The following is a 22069-nucleotide window of genomic DNA, read 5'->3' as shown; positions in this document are numbered from 1 at the left end:
CCATATTGACATGATGGCATCACACAGTTGCCGCAGATTTGTCGGCTGCACATCCCAAAGATGCTCCATACAAGGCAGGATGGATCCATGCTTTCATGTTGTTTACGCCAAATTCTGACCCTACCATCCGAATGTCGCAGCAGAAATCGAGACTCATCAGACCAAGCAACGTTTTTCCAATCTTCTACTGTCCAATTTCGATGAGCTTGTACAAATTGTAGCCTCAGTTTCCTGTTCTTAGCTGAAAGGAGTGGTACCCGGTGTGGTCTTCTGCTGCTGTAGCCCATCTGCCTCAAAGTTCGACACACTGTGCGTTCAGAGATGCTCTTAGGCCTACCTTGGTTGTAACGGGTGGCGATTTGAGTCACTGTTGCCTTTCTATCAGCTCGAACCAGTCTGCCCATTCTCCTCTGACCTCTGGCATCAACAAGGCATTTCCGCCCACAGAACTGCCGCTCACTGGATTTTTTTCCTTTTTCGGACCATTCTCTGTAAACCCTAGAGATGGTTGTGCGTGAAAATCCCAGTAGATCAGCAGTTTCTGAAATACTCAGACCAGCCCTTCTGGCACCAACAACCATGCCACGTTCAAAGGCACTCAAATCACCTTTCTTCCCCATACTGATGCTCGGTTTGAACTGCAGGAGATTGTCTTGACCATGTCTACATGCCTAAATGCACTGAGTTGCCGCCATGTGATTGGCTGATTAGAAATTAAGTGTTAACAAGAAGTTGGACAGGTGTACCTAATAAAGTGGCCGGTGAGTGTACATGGAAACATTTATCTTGGGACTTACCCAGATCCTTGAGATGAGGGAGGAAATTGATAAGGATCTGCAGCACCTGCAGCATCGGACATACAGAGGAGCAGATACTGAATTTTACCAGCGAAGGTGAGCAGAAAAAAACCTTTTGTTTGTTTGTTTTCAATGTTTTATTTATTGAGAATCATAAGATGGTTGACATCAGCAAACAAAGAATCAATTACAGTAATCTCGAAAAACAGAAGAGCCATAGAAATTTCCCTTTTTTAAAAAAAGCCATTCAAGTCTCAAAGGAATAAATTACATCTAGTAAAGTACCTAAAATGCCAGAAATATAGTTGGTTAGCTGAAGCTCTGGGGATCAAAAAGTTGCCATTAGATACCGTAGTTATGAAACCAAAAACTTTTGAATAAAGCCACTTTGTGCGTACATTATGTTGCTTGCCTGCACAGAGGGATTTCGCGGCCGCTGTGCACACCTCATGACAAGAGCCATCGCAGCTGCTGTGTACGCATTATCACAAGGGCTGCTATGCGTACTTTCACTCGTGATGGTAAAGGCTGCCGCGGCCACAGCGTGGCCTTTTCAGCACGTGCACGAGAGACAGAGCTCAACAGGGGCTTCTTCAAAAGGTTTAAAGGGCCCGCTGCCATTTTACAGTTCAGAGCCGCCAGCCTACCGGGAATATGCCCGCCTCGGCAGATTACCAATCTGGGCCTGTGCATAGCTCATGCCTGACTTCTGTGCAATTACAAAATTTCTACTGCGGGTCAATTGATGCCACTTTTCCTGATGTCTGACCCTTAATTTTTGGAAATGTTTTGACTCCAAGTTGGATTTCCTTAGTGTGTGTTGTCTGTAGCAATAGGGCTCCCAGACCAGCAGGCCTGCATTTGCTTTCTGTCAACTACCTGTGTTACTATCCTTAAATGTTTCTAACAATAGTAGTCTACGAAACTGATATTTGTGCCACCTGAGTGTGGATGAGCAGAAAAGCAGTTTGAGCTGTTGCATGAGGTATCAGGGCTCCCAGCACAGCAGGCCTACACCTAATTTTTGGAAAAGTTTGGTCTCTAAGTTGGGTCTGCTTCATGTGTTGCCTGAAATTGACAGGGCTCCCAGAGCCCCAAGCCTACACCTGTAAATCATCCACCTGTTGCTGATGAATGTTGTCCCATGCATTCATGCAGCGCAATTATACTATTTGTACTCCGGGTCAATTGATGCCACTTTTCCTTGTGTCTTTCGCTAATTTGGGCTGTTTTGGCACCTTTTGGACCCCTGATAGTGTTGTCTATACATTTGGTTTTGCCTCCGATTGAATTTAGTTGAGTTCAGATAAGTTCGGCGAACTGTTCAGAGAACATAGGGAAGTTTGCCGATCCGATCCAAACAGAACCTTAAAAGGTTCGCTCATCTCTATTCATGAAATGGGAATTTTTGCTCTAAGTACCTTTATTTTATATATAAGTATAATCTAGATAACAGTAATGTCGTTAAATTTCCATATATTCAATGTTTTCATACATCTTAGTGCTTACAGAGCGCTGCTGTATTCTTTTGTTTGTATAATATGCAGTCAAAGCTGCTTGCATCTGTTCACACTTCCTTTATTCTGTTAGGAGGTGCTGGTTATTTTGTTTTTCCTTGTAGTTTACTTTTTCTTAACATATACATAAACATTTTTTTTTAATCTTTAGCTTCCTATTGGAGAAATGGATGGACATCCAGGTTGGAGACATTATTCGCCTACAAAAGGATGACTTTGTTCCTGTAAGTGACTCCACTAGGCACCGGTCCGTTTGTGTGTGGATATGTAAACATGCATAATACAGTAGATCAAACTTAGGGTCATTTCTTTTTTGTCTGCTACCCATGAGAAGGAATATGTCCATAATCATGTTGATTTCAGAAAGCACAGAAACATTTACAAGTTATATGTGGAAAAGGAAAAAAAATCAGGTAAAATGTTTTAGCTCCAAGTAATTTTCACAAGGGATAATAGGAGAAAATTGACCCCATAATTTGTTAAACAATTTCTCCTGAATGCAATGATAACCCATATGTGTTCAAAAACTGCTGTTTTAGCATGTGGAAGGTCTTGGAAAGGAAAGAGTTCTATTTGATTTTGGAGCGTAAATTTAGCTGGAATTGATTGTGAATGTCGCATTTGCAGGGCTCCTGACATGCCCAAACTGCAGAAACCTCCATGAATGACCCCATTTTGGAAACTAGACCCCTCATTGAATGTATCTAGGTGTATTGAGCATATACACTCACCGGCCACTTTATTAGGTACACCTGTCCAACTTCTTGTTAACACTTAATTTCTAATCAGCCAATCACATGGCGGCAACTCAGTGCATTTAGGCATGTAGACATGGTCAAGACAATCTCCTGCAGTTCAAACCGAGCATCAGTATGGGGAAGAAAGGTGATTTGAGTGCCTTTGAACGTGGCATGGTTGTTGGTGCCAGAAGGGCTGGTCTGAGTATTTCAGAAACTGCTGATCTACTGGGATTTTCACGCACAACCATCTCTAGGGTTTACAGAGAATGGTCCGAAAAAGAAAAAAAATCCAGTGAGCGGCAGTTCTGTGGGCGGAAATGCCTTGTTGATGCCAGAGGTCAGAGGAGAATGGGCAGACTGGTTCGAGCTGATAGAAAGGCAACAGTGACTCAAATCGCCACCCGTTACAACCAAGGTAGGCCTAAGAGCATCTCTGAACGCACAGTGCGTCGAACTTTGAGGCAGATGGGCTACAGCAGCAGAAGACCACACCGGGTACCACTCCTTTCAGCTAAGAACAGGAAACTGAGGCTACAATTTGTACAAGCTCATCGAAATTGGACAGTAGAAGATTGGAAAAACGTTGCTTGGTCTGATGAGTCTCGATTTCTGCTGCGACATTCGGATGGTAGGGTCAGAATTTGGCGTAAACAACATGAAAGCATGGATCCATCCTGCCTTGTATGGAGCATCTTTGGGATGTGCAGCCGACAAATCTGCGGCAACTGTGTGATGCCATCATGTCAATATGGACCAAAATCTCTGAGGAATGCTTCCAGCACCTTGTTGAATCTATGCCACGAAGAATTGAGGCAGTTCTGAAGGCAAAAGGGGGTCCAACCCGTTACTAGCATGGTGTACCTAATAAAGTGGCCGGTGAGTGTAGATTCCACTGGTAATTTATAAAACTTTATAACGTTTAGATGTGAAAACAAAACAAAAAAAATCTAATTTTTTCAATAAAATACTATTTTAGCACCAAATTTATAATTTCCATGAGGGGTAATGTGAGAAAACGGACTCCATAATTGTTATGAAATTTCTTCCGAATATGATACTCCACATGTTGTTTGAATGGCAAAGAGCACTATTTAGATTTTGGAAAGCAAATTTGGACACCGTGTTGCACTTGGAGAACCCATGAGGTGCCAAACAAGCAGAAACACTCACAAGTGACCCCATATTAGAAACTTCACTGCTTTAGGAAATCATCTATGGGTATAGTGAGTATTTTGAACCCACAAATGGCTCACTGAATTTTATAATATTGGGACATAGAAATATAACATTTTAATAGTAAAAATTAACTTTTTATTTGTTGCAAATTTGTCATTTACACCAGAGTTAATAGGTGAAAGTGCACCCCACAATTTATGGTGCAATTTCTCCCAAATGCAATGATGCCCCATATGTAATTGGAAACTAGTATTAGGCCACATACCTGGTCTGAGAAGGAAGGAGTGCTATTTGGCTTTTGGAGCCCTAGAATAGTTCGTGGGCAACATTTGCAGAGCCCTTAACATACCAGAACAGCAGAAAAATCCCAAAAGTGACCTTGCAGAAATTACACCTCTCAATGAATTAATCTATGCCTGCAGTGACTATTTTGTAACATCCACGCCATGCTTTGGTCTGGAGAATTGAAAATATGCCAGTTTAGTACCTATATACTGTGCACATACAGTGTAGTGCCCCATAGATTGTAGCGCTCTCATATATTTGGCACCTCATAAATTGTTAATTTCTCTCTCTCCACTACAATAATGGCAAACATGTGATCGCTTACTGCAGTTTAGGCACAGTGGGGCTCAGAAGGAGGGCTGTATTTGGATTTGGGAGCGCAAGTTTTCACTGGATTTAATTTGAAATGGTGGGAGATGTGTCGCTTTTCCAGAGTTTGTGTTCTACTATTAAAATGGAAACATTTTAGTGGTAAAACTGTAATATTTTTATTAGCTGCAAATATTTCAGTTACTCAAGGAGAAACTGGAACCCAAAATTTAAAAAGAAGGTTACGGGATGCAACACGCAAGCCAGGTTAAGGCGGAAGTAAACAATTCAACTGTTTATTTTCCTTGCGCGGGGATAGGGAGAAGTGGTTTCAACAGGAAGGATATGGTATGAAAACAGAACAATCACAGTATGAAATATACAATACACAATCTTGTTATCAAACACACTATAACTTTTATAGCAAACTCTCTATGCTCTCTGACCAATCTCTGATGAGAACTACAGAGGGTACGGAGAGTATTCCTACCCCTTTAAATTTTGCACTCTTTGTTTCATTTCAGTCTTTTGGAAGATTCAAAAAGTTCATTTTTTTCACATTAATGTACACTCTGCACCCCATCTTGGCTGGAAAAATTAGAAATGTAGTAATTTTTGCAAATGTATTAAAAAAGAAAAACTGAACTATCACATGGTCATAAGCATTCAGACCCTTTGCTCAGTATTGAGTAGAAGCACCCTTTTGAACTAGTACAGCCATGAGTCTGTTTGGGAATGATGCAACAAGTTTTTCATACCTGGATTTGGGGATTTTCTGCAATTCTTCCCTGCAGATCCTCTCCAGTTCCGTCAGGTTGGATGGTGAACGTTGGTGGACAGCCATTTTCAGGTATCCCCAGAAATGCTCAATTGGGTTTCGGTCAGTGCTCTGGCTGGGTCAGTCAAGAATGGTCACAGAGTTGTTCTGAAGCCACTCCTTTGTTATTTTATCTGTGTGCTTAGGGTCATTCTTTTGTTGGAAGGTGGACCTTCGGCCAAGTCTGAGGTCCAGAGCACTATGGAAGAGGTTTTCATCCAGGAAATCTCTGTATTTGGCCGCATTCATGTTTCCTTCAATGACAACCAGTCGTCCTGTCCCTGCAGCTGAAAAACACCCCCCATGCTGATGCTGCCACCACCATGTTTCACTGTTTGGATTGTATTGGGCAGGGGATGAGCAGTGCCTGGTTTTCTCCACACATACCACTTAGAATTATCACCAAAGAGGTCTATCTTCGTCTCATCAGACCAGAGAATTTTATTTCTCATAGTCTGGGAGTCCTTCGTGTGGTTTTTAGCAAACTCTATGCGGGCTTTCTTATGTCTTGCACTGAGGAGAAAACAGCCGCACTCGGGTTTGGATTTTTTGAATGCATAGCAGGAGCAAAAAGTTTATTCAAGTCACTACAATGTTAAGGCTATTAGGAGAGGGACTCCATGGTAGGTTTAAAGTAGGTAAATGGGTAACGTTTCAACCCTGTGGTGGGTCTTTGTCAAACCTCACTTGAAAGAGGTTAGGAATAGTAAAACAGTGTAGAGAAATCTTGAGAAATTCCCAGTACGGACTATAGTTAATGCATGTTGAGATCCGGAATGGCACGGAAGGGGTATGCCCCTGAGAATACTGCAGGAGCTGGAGCAGTGCCTGGTTGTGATGTGCCGGCAGGCAGAACCCCAGAAGTCTTGTCGGATCAGAGGTCCCAGCTGTGGGCAAACCTTCCACCCCTTCAGGAGTTTGTTCAGCAGCAAGCCCGGAAGGACAGACAGACGTCCATCACTATGACACCAGGGATCACCCCCCAATCCAGCGTTCAGCATATCGGGTCTCCCTGGAAGTGCAGAAGCACATGCACCAGAAAATTGACAAGATGCTGAACATAGAGGTCATACAAACCATCCAGCAGCGCTTGGGCCTTGCCTGTTGTCCTCATCCCACAGGAGGACCAGACAACCCTGATCTGCGTAGAGTACAGGGGGCTCAACACTGCAACGGTCACCAATGCGTACCCAACACCACTCATCGTTGATCTGCTCAGTCAGTTGACCGGGGCCAAGAATCTGACCATAATGAATCTGAGCCAGGGATATTGGCAGCTTCCCATGACCCACGAGTCACAGTGATGCCATTCGGCATGAAGAATAACCCTGCCACTTTTCAGCTGATGGTTAACACACTGCTCAAGGGACTTGAAGGGTATGCTGCTGCATACCTGGACGACATTGCATTTTCAGTCCCACCTGGTATGATCACCTAACCTAGAGCATCTGGCGCAGGTGTATCTGCCGGGCTGGCTTATCCATTAAGTTGGAAAAGTGCCAACTAGATATGAGTGAGATCCACTATTTGGGTCACCAGGTAGGCGGGGGACTCTAAAGCCAGAGCCCGGGAAGGTGGATGACATCACATCCTGGCACACTCCCAGGACCAAAAAACAGGTGATGCCCTTTCTCGTCACGACAGGTACTATAGGAGGTTCGTTCCTCACTATAGTAACCTGGTTATGCCCCTGATGGACCTCACCAAGAAGAAGCAGCCTTCTTTGGTCGATTGGACAAAGGACTGTGAGACTGCCTTTCGAGCACTGAAGACCACCTTTTCCAGCTTCTCGGTGCTACAAGCAGCCGACTTTACACAGTCATTTGTAGAACAGACCTACGGCAGTGACTTTGACCTTGATGCTGTGCTCAGCAAGGTCGGCTCTACGGGTCAAAAACACCCCGTTTTGTACTGGAAGCTCCTGCCAAAGGAGGTGGCCTACTCCACCATGGAGAAGGAATGTCTGACAATTGTGTGAGCCATGCAGCGTCTGCAGCAATACTTGTACGTGTGCCAATAAATCATGGAAACGGACCACAACCCCCTCAGCTGGTTTCACACCATAGCTGGAGTAAATGGGAGGTTGCTACTCTACAGCCCTGTGCTCCAGCAGTACCGCTTCATCATTCGCCACAAGAAGGGCTGTGACCACGGTAACGCGGCAAATTATCCCGAAGAGGGGAGGTTGCGACAGGCGCATGGGGGAACACCGGAAAGTGCTTTCCCCTAGTGCCCTCTAAAGGGGGGAGGTGTGAAGAAAATGGAGATATAATTTTATGTCAGTCATTTGTATCCTATGTGGCATGGGATTAACGTGCTGAGAAGGGACCAAGGAGACAGCTGGCAGCCCATGCCCCCTGTGGCCCAGCACACACACATGGTCAAACATCAACCTGGTAATTGAAGTATATTCTGCTTATATCTTTTGTCCTACCACTATCTGTATGTCACATGGCCACCTGAGGAAGCCGAGGCGAAACGCGCATTGGGGCTAGGTGCGTGGCATCTGTGTGGCATCACTTGCATCTGATCATGGGTAAGAGCCTTCACAGACATGATGGGATGGGTTCATATGAGATTCAATACTAAGTACAGGCTTATAATATAGCAGCTTTGCTCTCCCCCACTATTCTGTCTTTGGTATCTGTACATTCATATTAGCACTGTACACTTTTTTATTGATCTGAATCCCTTCAGATGTAGTTAGTGATGTACATGTTGTTGTCTACCTGATCCTTCTTCTCTATTTAACTCTGTAACTGTTCTACTTGGTGTTTATATGTATTATATGTATGTGATTGTTTCTCTGAGAATTCAATAAAATGGTATTTTATATACAATATCTTTTGGACATTTGCTTCAGTTCTTCAGTGTATAATATAGTTTAGAGTGTCCTCCTGTGGCCCTGCACTGGGTCTACCTACATACAGTTAGGTCCATATATATTTGGACACAGACAACATTTTTCTAATTTTGGTTACAGACATTACCACAATGAATTTTAAACAAAACAATTCCGATGCAGTTGAAGTTCAGACTTTCAGCTTTCATTTGGGGGTATCCACATTAAAATTGTATGAAGGGTTTAGGAGTTTCAGCTCCTTAACATGTGCCTCCCTGTTTTTAAAGGGACCAAAAGTAATTGGACAGATTAAATAATTTTAAATAAAATGTTCATTTCTAGTACTTGGTTGAAAACCCTTTGTTGGCAATGACTGCCTGAAGTCTTGAACTCATGGACATCACCAGACGCTGTGTTTCCTCCTTTTTGATGCTCTGCCAGGCCTTCACTGCTGTGGTTTTCAGTTGCTGTTTGTTTGTGGGCCTTACTGTCTGAAGTTTAGTCTTTAACAAGTGAAATGCATGCTCAATTGGGTTGAGATCAGGTGACTGACTTGGCCATTCAAGAATATTCCACTTCTTTGCTTTAATAAACTCCTGGGTTGCTTTGGCTTTATGTTTTGAGTCGTTGTCCATCTGTAGTATGAAATGACGACCAATCAGTTTGGCTGCATTTGGCTGGATCTGAGCACACAGTGTGGGTCTGAAGACCTCAGAATTCATTCGGCTGCTTCAGTCCTGTGTGACATCATCAATAAACACTAGTGACCCAGTACCACTGGCAGCCATGCATGCCCAAGCCATCACACTGCCTCTGCCGTGTTTTACAGATGATGCGGTATGCTTTGGATCATGAGCTGTACCGCACCTTCGCCATACTTTTCTCTTTCCATCATTCTGGTAGAGGATGATCTTGGTTTCATCTGTCTAAAGAATGTTCTTCCAGAACTGTGCTGGCTTTTTTAGTTGTTTTTTTTAGCAAAGTCCAGTCAAGCCTTTTTATTCTTGATGCTTATGAGTGGCTTGCACCGTGCAGTGAACCCTCTGTATTTACTTTCATGCAGTTTTCTCTTTATAGTAGATTTGGATATTGATACGCCGACCTCCTGGAGAGTGCTGTTCACTTGGTTGGCTGTTGTGAAGAAGTTTCTCTTCACCATGGAGATTATTCTACGATCATCCCCCACTGTTGTCTTACGTGGGCGCTCAAGTCTTTTTGCATTGATGAGTTCACCAGTGCTTTCTTTCTTTCTCAGGATGCACCAAACTGTTGATTTTGCCACTCCTAATATTGTAGCAATTTCTCGGATGTTTTTTTTTCTGTTTTCGCAGCTTAAGGATGGCTTGTTTCACCTGCATGGAGAGCTCCTTTGACCGCATGTTTACTTCACAGCAAAACCTTCCAAATGCAAGCACCACACCTCAAATCAACTCCAGGCCTTTTATCTGCTTAATTTAGAATGACATAACGAAGGGATTGCCCACAACTGTCCATGAAATAGCCTTGGAGTCAATTGTCCAATTACTTTTGGTCCCTTTAAAAACAGGGTGGCACTTGTTAAAGAGCTGAAACTCCTAAACCCTTCATCCAATTTTAATGTGGATACCTTCAAATGAAAGCTGAAAGTCTAAACTTCAACTTCATTTGAATTGTTTTGTTTAAAATTAATTGTGGTAATGTCTATAACCAAAATTAGAAAAATGTCGTCTCTGTCCAAATATATATGGACCTAACTGTAGATATTGGATCCAGTTACATACCATACATACCACATATTGGTATGTCTTCTCTTCTTGTTATAACTATTCACTATCGTGTATATAGTGTATTGCCTAGTGTGCTCATACGGTGATTAAATATATATAATTTAACCCTGGGCTGCTCTTTTATCTCGATCCATGAAACTCACGTCTGTTTCTTGGTTTAACTTTCCATGCTACTGTGGCTGGTTTCTGGCCCGAAATAATACCGTTAACAGACCAGTCTTATCTTTCATGAGAAACTGGTTGCAGTCCTTCCAGGCTAGCAGCGCTCTGTTTCACTTGAGCTAGTGAAAGGGGCCTGTCAGTGTTTTAAGCAAGTGTGTTGCCACATCAGTGACTACATGGGCCACATCTTCACTCCCTGTTCCTCCCTGGGCTCTTGAGCACAGGGGGCGTCTGTGTAAAACTGTATCAGGCCGACTTTAGGTGTCCCCAGGGGGTGCCGAATGTCACGTTGTAGAAACTAGGGAGACCACATTACTTGATCCATCTGACGTAACAATGCCATCAGGTGCAATGGCGAGTTACAAGTTCTTCATATGTGATGACAGAGGTGGGATTCTGTGTGATCTCTCCAGTGCCATCTTCACAAAACCCCCCCCCAAAAAAAAGATTCCAGGACTGAAATCGCAACTAATGAGTAAAAAATTCAAATTTTATTTGGTACAAGATACAAAATATTAATAAAACCCAAATTCTAGACACAAAGTAGGTGAGTAACGGTAGGAACCCCAGAAAAAATCCCTCTGATAGGGAAATATATGCGTACTGAACAATCATATAAGCATAGTACAGTATATATACCTGTGATCTCAATGGACAGTCAATACATATGACCATATACATATATGTTGATATAAAAATATCCTGCAGATTAAAGAAACACAACAATAGTCATGCATAGAGATGAGCGAATATTTCAGTGTTCGGTTCGGATTATGATTGCCGAATTTGCAATATTCGCCAATTAATTTGAATATTCGCCAAACATAACTGAACGCAATTCAAGTCAATAGGAGGCAAAAACAAATGCATGCACACCTTATAACGGCCCCAAATGCTACAAAAGCGCATCAAATGAGTGACAGTCACCAGGAAAGTGGCCTCAATTCACTCACAGTACAAATTGTAGAATGGCACTTCAGCAGTCAGCCAGGCATGAGATATTGGGGTCAACATTTACAGCTTTATTGAATGTCACAGTAAGACGAGGTGGGTGAGGGTTCAGTGTAGGCCTCCTTTGCCTGGAGCCCTGATACCACATGCAACACCTCTACCTGCTTTCATGCTGAGCCACATTCAGGTGGCACAAATATCAGTTTCGTAGACTACCATTGTCATAAAAATGTAAGGATAGTAACACTGGTAGTTGAGTGTTATGACCTGGTGGTTAAGGAGCAACATGGGACGAGCTCTGAGGAGGTGGTATCTGTACTGACCGCAGTTCCTAATCCTAACACCAACACTAGAAGTAGCCGTGGGATGTTCCTGTCACTCCCTAGACACCTCGTCACAGCCTGAGAACTAACTACCCCTAAAGATGGAAGCAGAAAGCTATCTTGCCTCAGAGAAAACCCCAAAGGAAAGACAGCCCCCCACAAATATTGACTGTGAGTGGAGAGGGAAATGACATACACAGAATGAAAACAAGATTTAGCAAAGGAGGCCAATTCTAACTAAATAGACAGGATAGAAAAGGATACTGTGCGGTCAGTATTAAAAGCTAAAAATCCACACAGAGTTTACAAAGAATCTCCACACCGACTCACGGTGTGGAGGGGCAAATCTGCTTCCCCAGAGCTTCCAGCTAAGCTGAATATATCATACAGACAAGCTGGACAAGAAAAAACACAACATGAGCTGAACGATTAAGTCCACAGCAAGTGGACAACCAAAAGAAAAGCAATGACTTATCTTTGCTGAAATGGACAGGCTATCAGAGAAATCCAAGGAGAGATATGAATCCAACCAAGAAACATTGACAGCTGGCACTGGCTGAAGACTAGAGCCAAGCTAAATAGCAGAGCCAGGAGAGACGATTAGCGGAAACAGCTGCAATGCTAAACCCAAGGAGCAGCAGTTCCACTTAAAACCACCGGAGGGAGCCCAAGGGCAGAACTCACAAAAGTGCCATTTACAACCACCGGAGGGAGCCCAAGAACGGAATTCACAACAGTACCCCCCCCCTTGAGGAGGGGTCACCGAACCCTCACCAGAGCCCCCAGGCCGATCAGGACGAGCCAAGTGAAAAGCACGAACCAAATCGGCAGCATGGACATCGGAGGCAACAACCCAAGAATTATCCTCCTGGCCGTAACCCTTCCACTTGACCAGATACTGAAGCTTCCGCCTCGAAAAACGAGAATCCAATATCTTCTCCACCACATATTCCAACTCCCCCTCAACCAACACCGGAGCAGGAGGATCAACAAAGGGAACCACGGGCACCACATATCTCCGCAACGAAGATCTATGGAAAACATTATGGATGGAAAAAGAAGCTGGAAGGGCCAAACGAAAAGATACCGGATTGATAATTTCAGAAATCTTATAAGGACCAATAAAGCAAGGCTTGAACTTAGGGGAAGAAACCTTCATAGGAACATGACGAGAAGATAACCAGACTAAATCCCCAACATGAAGCCGGGGACCAACACACCGACGACGGTTAGCAAAACGTTGAGCCTTTTCCTGAGACAACGTCAAATTGTCCACCACATGAGTCCAAATCTGCTGTAACCTGTCCACCACAGAATCCACACCAGGACAGTCAGAAGGCTCAACCTGCCCTGAAGAAAAACGAGGATGAAAACCAAAATTACAAAAAAAAGGCGAAACCAAGGTAGCCGAACTAGCCCGATTATTAAGGGCAAACTTGGCCAACGGCACGAAGGTCACCCAATCATCCTGATCAGCAGACACAAAGCATCTCAAATAGGTTTCCAAGGTCTGATTGGTTTGCTCAGTTTGGCCATTTGTCTGAAGATGAAATGCTGAAAAAAAAGACAAATCAATGCCCATTCTAGCACAAAAGGACCGCCAAAACCTAGAAACAAACTGGGAACCTCTGTCAGACACAATATTCTCCGGAATGCCATGCAAACGAACCACATGCTGAAAAAACAATGGAACCAAATCAGAGGAGGAAGGCAACTTAGGCAAAGGTACCAAATGGACCATCTTAGAAAACCGGTCACAAACCACCCAGATAACAGACATCTTCTGGGAAACAGGAAGATCCGAAATAAAATCCATGGAAATATGCGTCCAGGGCCTCTCAGGGACCGGCAAAGGCAAAAGCAACCCACTAGCACGGGAACAGCAAGGCTTGGCCCGGGCACAAGTCCCACAGGACTGCACAAAAGAACGCACATCCCGCGACAAGGAAGGCCACCAAAAGGACCTAGTAACCAAATCTCTGGTACCAAAAATCCCAGGATGACCAGCCAACACCGAACAATGAACCTCGGAAATTACCTTACTAGTCCATCTATCAGGAACAAACAGTTTCCTCACTGGACAGCGGTCAGGTTTATCAGCCTGAAACTCCCGAAGCACCCGCTGTAAATCAGGGGAGATGGCAGAAAGAATCACCCCCTCCTTGAGAATGCCAACCGGCTCAAGGACTCCCGGAGAATCAGGCAAAAAACTCCTAGAGAGGGCATCAGCCTTCACATTCTTAGATCCCGGAAGATACGAGACCACAAAATCAAAACGGGAGAAAAACAGGGACCATCGAGCTTGTCTAGGGTTCAACCGCTTGGCAGACTCGAGGTAAATCAGATTCTTATGATCGGTCAAGACCACAATGCGATGCTTGGCTCCCTCAAGCCAATGTCGCCACTCCTCGAATGCCCACTTCATAGCCAACAACTCCCGATTGCCGACATCATAATTACGCTCAGCAGGCGAAAACTTTCTGGAGAGGAAGGCACACGGTTTCATCAAAGAACCATCAGAACTTCTCTGAGACAAAACGGCCCCTGCCCCAATCTCAGAAGCGTCAACCTCAACCTGAAAAGGAAGAGAAACATCCGGCTGACGCAATACAGGGGCAGAAGTAAAACGACGTTTAAGCTCCTGAAAGGCCTCAACAGCCGCAGAGGACCAATTCATGACATCAGCGCCATTCTTCGTCAAATCGGTCAGGGGCTTAACCACACTGGAAAAGTTAGCAATGAAACGGCGATAAAAATTAGCAAAGCCCAAAAATTTCTGAAGGTTCTTCACAGATGTGGGTTGAATCCAATCATGAATGGCCTGGACCTTAACAGGATCCATTTCTATAGCCGAGGGAGAAAAAATGAAACCCAAAAAAGAAACCTTCTGAACTCCAAAAAGGCACTTAGAACCCTTCACAAACAAAGCATTAGCACGAAGGATCTGAAATACCATCCTGACCTGTTTCACATGAGACTCCCAATCATCGGAAAAAAACAAAATATCATCCAAATATACAATCATGAATTTATCAAGATAATTCCGGAAGATATCATGCATAAAGGACTGAAACACAGATGGGGCATTAGAGAGCCCGAATGGCATCACAAGGTATTCAAAATGGACTTCGGGCGTATTAAATGCTGTTTTCCATTCGTCACCCTGTTTAATACGAACAAGATTATACGCCCCTCGAAGGTCAATCTTAGTAGACCAACTAGCCCCCTTAATCCGAGCAAACAAATCAGAAAGCAAAGGTAAAGGGTATTGGAATTTGACCGTGATCTTATTGAGAAGGCGATAATCTATACAGTGTCTCAAGGAGCCATCATTCTTGGCAACAAAGAAGAATCCAGCTCCCAACGGAGACGAAGACGGGCGAATATGCCCCTTCTTCAAAGACTCCTTTACATAACTCCTCATGGCTGCATGCTCTGGCACAGACAGATTGAAAAGTCGGCCCATAGGGAACTTACAGCCAGGAATCAAGTTAATAGCACAATCGCAGTCCCTATGAGGAGGAAGGGAGCTGGGCTCATCAAATACATCCTGGAAATCCGACAAAAACTCAGGAACTTCAGAAGAGGGGGAAGAGGAAATTGACATTAAAGGAACATCACTATGTATCCCTTGACAACCCCAACTAGTCACAGACATAAATTTCCAATCCAGCACCGGATTATGCGCCTGTAACCATGGAAAACCCAGCACAACAACATCATGCAAATTATGCAACACCAGAAAACGACAATCTTCCTGATGTGCTGGAGCCATGTACATGGTCAACTGTGTCCAGTACTGAGGTTTATTCTTGGCCAATGGTGTAGCATCAATCCCCCTTAAGGGAATAGGGCTCTGCAAAGGCTGCAAGGAAAAACCACAGCGTCTGGCGAACTCTAAGTCCATTAAGTTCAGGGCAGCACCTGAATCCACAAATGCCATAACAGAAAAGGATGATAATGAGCAAATCAGGGTAACAGACAAGAGAAATTTAGGCTGTACAATACTAATGGTAACAGACCTAGCGACCCTCTTAGTATGCTTAGGGCACTCAGAAATAGCATGAGCAGAATCACCACAGTAAAAACAAAGCCTATTCTGACGTCTGAATTCCTGCCGTTCTGCTCTAGTCAAAATCCTATCACATTGCATAGGCTCAGGACTCTGCTCAGAGGACACTGCCATATGGTGCACCACCTTGCGCTCGCGCAGGCGCCGATCAATCTGAATGGCCAGAGACATTGATTCGTTCAAACCAGCAGGCGTGGGGAACCCCACCATAACATCTTTAAGGGCTTCAGAAAGACCCTTTCTGAAAATTGCTGCCAGGGCATACTCATTCCATTTTGTGAGCACAGACCACTTTCTAAATTTCTGGCAGTATACTTCTGCTGCTTCCTGACCCTGACACAGAGCCAGCAAGGTTTTTTCTGCCTGATGCACAGAATTAGGTTCTTCATACAGCAATCCGAGCGCTTGAAAAAATGCATCTACATTGAGTAATGCAGGATCCCCTGACTCAAGGGAGAATGCCCAGTCCTGAGGGTCTCCACGCAGCAGAGAAATGACAATCTTCACCTGCTGAATTGGGTCACCAGAGGAACGGGGTCTCAAAGCAAAAAACAATCTGCAGTTATTTTTAAAGTTCAAAAATTTGGATCTATCCCCAAAAAACAAATCAGGAGTAGGAATTCTAGGCTCTAAAACAGGAGTCTGAATGATATAATCTGAAATACCCTGTACTCTGGCAGCAAGTTGATCCACACGAGACGTCAATCCCTGAATATCCATGCTAGCACCTAACCACTGAGCCACCCAGAGGTAAGGGGAAAAAAAAGACAAAACAGGCTGCAAAGAAAAAAAAAATGGCTCAGAACTTTTTTTTTCCCTCTTTTGAGATGCATTCAACACATTGCAGGCCAGCTGTACTGTTATGACCTGGTGGTTAAGGAGCAGCATGGGATGAGCTCTGAGGAGGTGGTATCTGTACTGACCGCAGTTCCTAATCCCTAATACTAACACCAACACTAGAAGTAGCCGTGGGATGTTCCTGTCACTCCATAGACACCTCGTCACAGCCTGAGAACTAACTACCCCTAAAGATGGAAACAGAAAGCTATCTTGCCTCAGAGAAAACCCCAAAGGAAAGACAGCCCCCCACAAATATTGACTGTGAGTGGAGAGGGAAATGACATACACAGAATGAAAACAAGATTTAGCAAAGGAGGCCAATTCTAACTAAATAGACAGGATAGAAAAGGATACTGTGCGGTCAGTATTAAAAGCTAAAAATCCACACAGAGTTTACAAAGAATCTCCACACCGACTCACGGTGTGGAGTGTTGTGAACTATACTTTTTGGCTCCCTCTTGTGGTCTCTTGTGGTTTGGCACTTGGATTGTCTTTTCCCAGGTTGGTACTCACCTGCTTCGTTAGGCCTGGGGTGTTGCTGTTTAAACTTCCTGGATTCTCAGTCCAGTGCCTGGCATCGTTGTAATCAGTTCATTTCTGTTTGCTCCTGTCTTCAGGTCCTGGTTCTTTGCAAGATAAGCTAAGTCCTGCTTTCTTACTTTTGTTTATTTGCATTGTTCTTATTTTTGTCCAGCTTGTACAAAATGTGATTCCTGATATCGCTGGAAGCTCTAGGGGGCTGATTTTCTCCCCCCTCACCGTTAGTCGGTTTGGGGGTTCTTGGATATTCAGCGTGGATATTTTGCAGGGTTTTTTGCTGACCATATAAGTCATCTTACTATCTTCTGCTATTTAGTTAGTGGGCCTCTCTTTGCTAAAATCTAGTTCATTCTTACGTTTGTCTTTTCTTCTTGCCTCACCGTTATTATTTGTTGGGGGCTTGTATTTCTTTGGGGTCTTTTCTCTGGAGGCAAGAGAGGTCTTATTTTCCCTGATAGGGTTAGTTAGTTCTCCGGCTGGCGCGAGACGTCTAGGATCAACGTAGGCACGTTCCCCGGCTACTGTTAGTGTTTGTGCTAGGATCAGCTATATGGTCAGCTTAGTTACCACTTCCCTATGAGCTGGTATTTATGTTTTTAGACTTTGCTTTAATCTCTGAGATCCCTTGCCATTGGGATCATAACAGTGGAGGGGCAAATCTGCTTCCCCAGAGCTTCCAGCTAAGCTGAATATATCATACAGACAAGCTGGACAAGAAAAAACAACATGAGCTGAACGATTAAGTCCACAGCAAGTGGACAACCAAAAGAAAAGCAATGACTTATCTTTGCTGAAATGGACAGGCTATCAGAGAAATCCAAGGAGAGATCTGAATCCAACCAAGAAACATTGACAGCTGGCACTGGCTGAAGACTAGAGCCAGGCTAAATAGCAGAGCCAGGAGAGACGATCAGTGGAAACAGCTGCAATGCTAAACCCAAGGAGCAGCAGTTCCACTCAAAACCACCGGAGGGAGCCCAAGGGCAGAACTCACAAAAGTGCCATTTACAACCACCGGAGGGAGCCCAAGAACGGAATTCACAACAGTTGAGTCTAAGGGAGTGGAAGCCTGACGGTCTCGGAGGCCTACTGCTATAGGCAACACGCATGAAGGATACCCAACAAGGAGACTACACATTTTCAAAAATTATTGGCAGACACTACCAAAGTGGCATGAATTTCACCACAGTAGAAATAGTACAATAGGGACCAACAGTCTTCTACTATGTCCAATCCAGAAGATGCGCACCCAACCAGGAGTGTTCACATTTAAACAAATGAGGGCCTTACACCAAAGAAGTGGCATCAATTTCACCACAGTAGAAATAGTATAATAGGGACTAAATTTTTCTGTGGCCTCTGGATCAGGCCTCTATAACACACTAGATGCTACACACAATTTGAAAGCGAGATGACCCCTACTGTATGACGTTAGTAACAGAAACATTTTTTGATGGCTTCTGGATCAGGCCTCTTTAACACACTAGATGCTGCAAAATATTTAGAATTGAGAGTCCTCAGCAGTTGATACCTTTTAATGGCTAACTGAAAAGATGGTAACAAATTGCAAGCTTTCGAGACTACACAGGTCTCTTCATCAGGCATAGACTAAAAGAACTTCTGGAGAATCACATATTTATGCACAACACATCACATAAAAAAACAGAAAAAAAACATGGATAAGACAGGGCTCTCGATTCTAAATATTTTTCTATCCACTGGTTAACACGGTACCAAGATATATATCTTTCCTGTATCTAGATGCTGCAAACAATTTGAAAGTGAGATGTCCCCTACTGTATGAAGTTAGTAACAGAACAATTTTTGGGGGGCCTGTGGATCAGGCCTCTATAACACAGTAGATGCTACAAACAATTTGAAAGTCAGATGTCCCCTACTGTATGATGTTAGTAGCAGAATAATTTTGGGGGGCCTCTGCAACAGGCCTCTATAACACACTAGATGCTACAAAAAATTTGAAAGTCAGGTGTCCTGCTGTATGACGTTTAGTAACAGAATTTTTTTTTTTGTTATGTGCGTGAGATCTGCAGACAGCCTTATTGCAACCAAACAAAATGACAAAGTGGGATACGGTGGGCTGTATAACGTTTTGAAACAGAAAAATGATATTTTTTTTTAATGTGCGTTAGGTCTGAAGACCGTCTCATATCACCACAGCACTAAATGACAAGTTGGGATACAGCAGACTGTTTTACATTTAGCTAGTGAAAAAAATAGATTTAGAACGCTATACCCATGCATGGAGCACAGCAAAAGCAGTGCACAACACACTTGTATGACATGTGCCCTGCTGGCTTTGCCTGTGGATCTCAGTAATGGCAAAAAAAATGCTGAAATGTCAATTTCACAGCCACACAGGACACTGGCTAAAATCTTGCTGCTAACAGTGCCAGTGTCACGAGCAGCCTTTCTCCACTGTTACAGTGTCAAAATGGCGCTAAAGCAAGATGTTCACTATTTATATGGAGAGGGACATGTGATTTCAGCAGCCAACAACAAATGCCATTGAGTCAGGACATTGTGGATGTTTCCTGCGCCCTGATTGGCTAGCAGCAATGTGCTCGCATAAAGTTAGGGGAAAAAAAATACTGGTAACAAGAACGCCGTGCCTCTAATCTCTGCAAACCCCCTCCCCTCATTAAACACATGCCAAACGCTCATGATACACCATCATTATCGTTGCCAAAGTGCTGAAAATACTTTTGTGGCAGCGGATATATTTTCTGATCACGAATCCGAATGTGCCATATTCGTTCCGAATTTATGTTTGTCAATCGATTTCCAAAAAAATGTGCTCATCACTAGTCTTTACGTTATTAAGTTAAAGTGTATTAACGACAAGACAGTTCAAAGTGGCTCATAGATCTGGCAAGAGGTCCAGGGAATGTGCCCCTGATGTTTGGCATCCACTGGTAAGTTGAATGAGTTTTTGCTATATGATGGCCCCTGGAAAAACCATTAAGTTGACAAAAATGTGAACAGTAATTATCATGTATGTTTCATTTATGAATCTCTGCTGTATTTTAATCTATAATCTATATATTATTCATATAATAAAAAATCTAATTTATGTATCCAACTAAGCTATTTAATATTTTATTTTATAGGCAGATGTATTTTTGCTGTACACCTCTGAACCAAACAGTCTGTGTTATGTGGAGACAGCAGATATAGATGGGTAAGAATATCTTAAATTTAATTTGCTAGAATTAAAGAGGCTTTACTCCTTTGGCTATTTTCTTTGATATATCAGAAGTTGTGTAATAATAAAAAAATTTTTTCCTATGCATTCAGCAAGAAAGTGATTCTAGATCAGCTTAAAATTTTTGTGACTGACACAAATGTTTGCTGCTTTAGTTTTTATAGTGACACTTGCATTAGGTTTAAGTGATTATGATTTAGGTGATTCAGGTGATGAATTGAAACAAATTGCAGTCATTATTTGCATGAAAATTAGCTTAATCACAAAGAGAACATTACCACAACATTTTTGCTCTATTCCAAAATGACGTTATTATAGAATTTCAGTGATCTTTTCGTTAGCTCAGAAAAAAAACGCATTAATGAAGAATAGGCAGCTGATATCACAATGTAATTCTGATTGAATTTTAAGAGCAGACTGAATGAATTGCAAAGGTACTGGTGCTTTAAATTGCTGTCTTATTCTGTCAACTATGGTTACTTCAAAGGAAACAAGTGCAGTCATGATTGCTTTGCATCAATAGGGCTTTACAGACAAGGACATTGCTGCCTGTACGATTGCCCTTAAATCAACAATTTATCGGAGCATCAAGAACTTCAAAGTGAGATGTTCAATAGCTGTGAAGATGAGTACATGGCATCGAAGAAAGTCCAGCAAGTACCAGGACCATGTCCTGGAGACGATTCAGGTATGGAATTGGTGCATCTCCAGTGCAGAGCTTGTTTAGGACTATCACCAAACAAATGTCAGTACCACTGCAAAACAAGGGAAGACCACCTAAACGTCTTTCATACAAGGCAAGTACAAATAAAATGTATGAACCTACATTTTGGGAGGACATATCTCAACTTTCAGAAGAAGAGGCCAACAAATGGATAAAGGCCACAGAAACTGAAATAAAATCCATGCAAGATTCAAACACATGACAATGACAGAGCTGACAAAAGGAAAAAAAGGCTATAGGATGTAAATGGGTTTTTAAAGTATAGTACCAAGCAGATGGCATGGTGGTTCTGCATGACTTCTGGCCTGTAATCTCTGTGATAATGGGATGAGATCTTTCATAAATTGGTGGACAATCCAATCTTTTGGTCATGGAAATGTAGCCTTTCCGCCTGGTGGTAACAGTCGGTGTCCAAAATCTGATGACCATCGCAATCCCCCAATACCAGTTGCCCAGTCGCCATTACTTCTGTAAGAAAGATGTGCCTGCACTACACCAGCATGTCACAGACAATATCACATGTATTTAAAAAAAATCTATGTCTGACAGAGTGTATTTCAACACTGACAACCTGGACGAACAAGCATGGCCAGGGGTGGTAAATCTCGCTGACTGGGCCCTGGTTGACTCTGGTGGCTGTGGGATCAGGCAGGGAAGGGGCTGCTCCACAAGTCTTGGAATCCCCAAGGTTTGCAGGGCGCTTGGGAATGGAGAACTAAACCACTACACACCATAAGTTGGAGAGCTAAACTACTGGACAACAGTGGTTGGAAAACTAAACTACTAAATATCTAGAGTTGGACAAATAAACCACTACACATCAGAAGATGGAGAACTAAACGACTAGACAAAAGGGGTTGGAGAAATAAACTACTAAACACCTAGGATTGGATAACTAAACCACTACACACCAGAAGATGGAGAACTAAACTACTAAACCACAGGGGTAAGAGAACTAAACTACTAAACACCTAGTTGTGGAGAA

General features: G+C 43.2%; 1 protein-coding gene across 1 annotated transcript in view; it reads left to right on the top strand.

The window, feature by feature from the left end:
• ATP8B3 (ATPase phospholipid transporting 8B3) overlaps nt 1-22069 on the top strand; it is a 575725-nt gene that overhangs the window by 119932 nt on the left and 433724 nt on the right. Inside the window, exons 6-7 of the mRNA XM_077281130.1 lie at nt 2466-2538; nt 20266-20336. Of these exons, the coding sequence (XP_077137245.1) occupies nt 2466-2538; nt 20266-20336 (144 nt within the window). The remainder of the gene's footprint in view (nt 1-2465; nt 2539-20265; nt 20337-22069) is intronic.

The sequence above is a fragment of the Ranitomeya variabilis genome, chromosome 1 (genome assembly GCF_051348905.1).
Source record: "Ranitomeya variabilis isolate aRanVar5 chromosome 1, aRanVar5.hap1, whole genome shotgun sequence".
Taxonomy (NCBI): domain Eukaryota; kingdom Metazoa; phylum Chordata; class Amphibia; order Anura; family Dendrobatidae; genus Ranitomeya; species Ranitomeya variabilis.
This window is presented reverse-complemented; position numbering and strand designations above follow the sequence as displayed.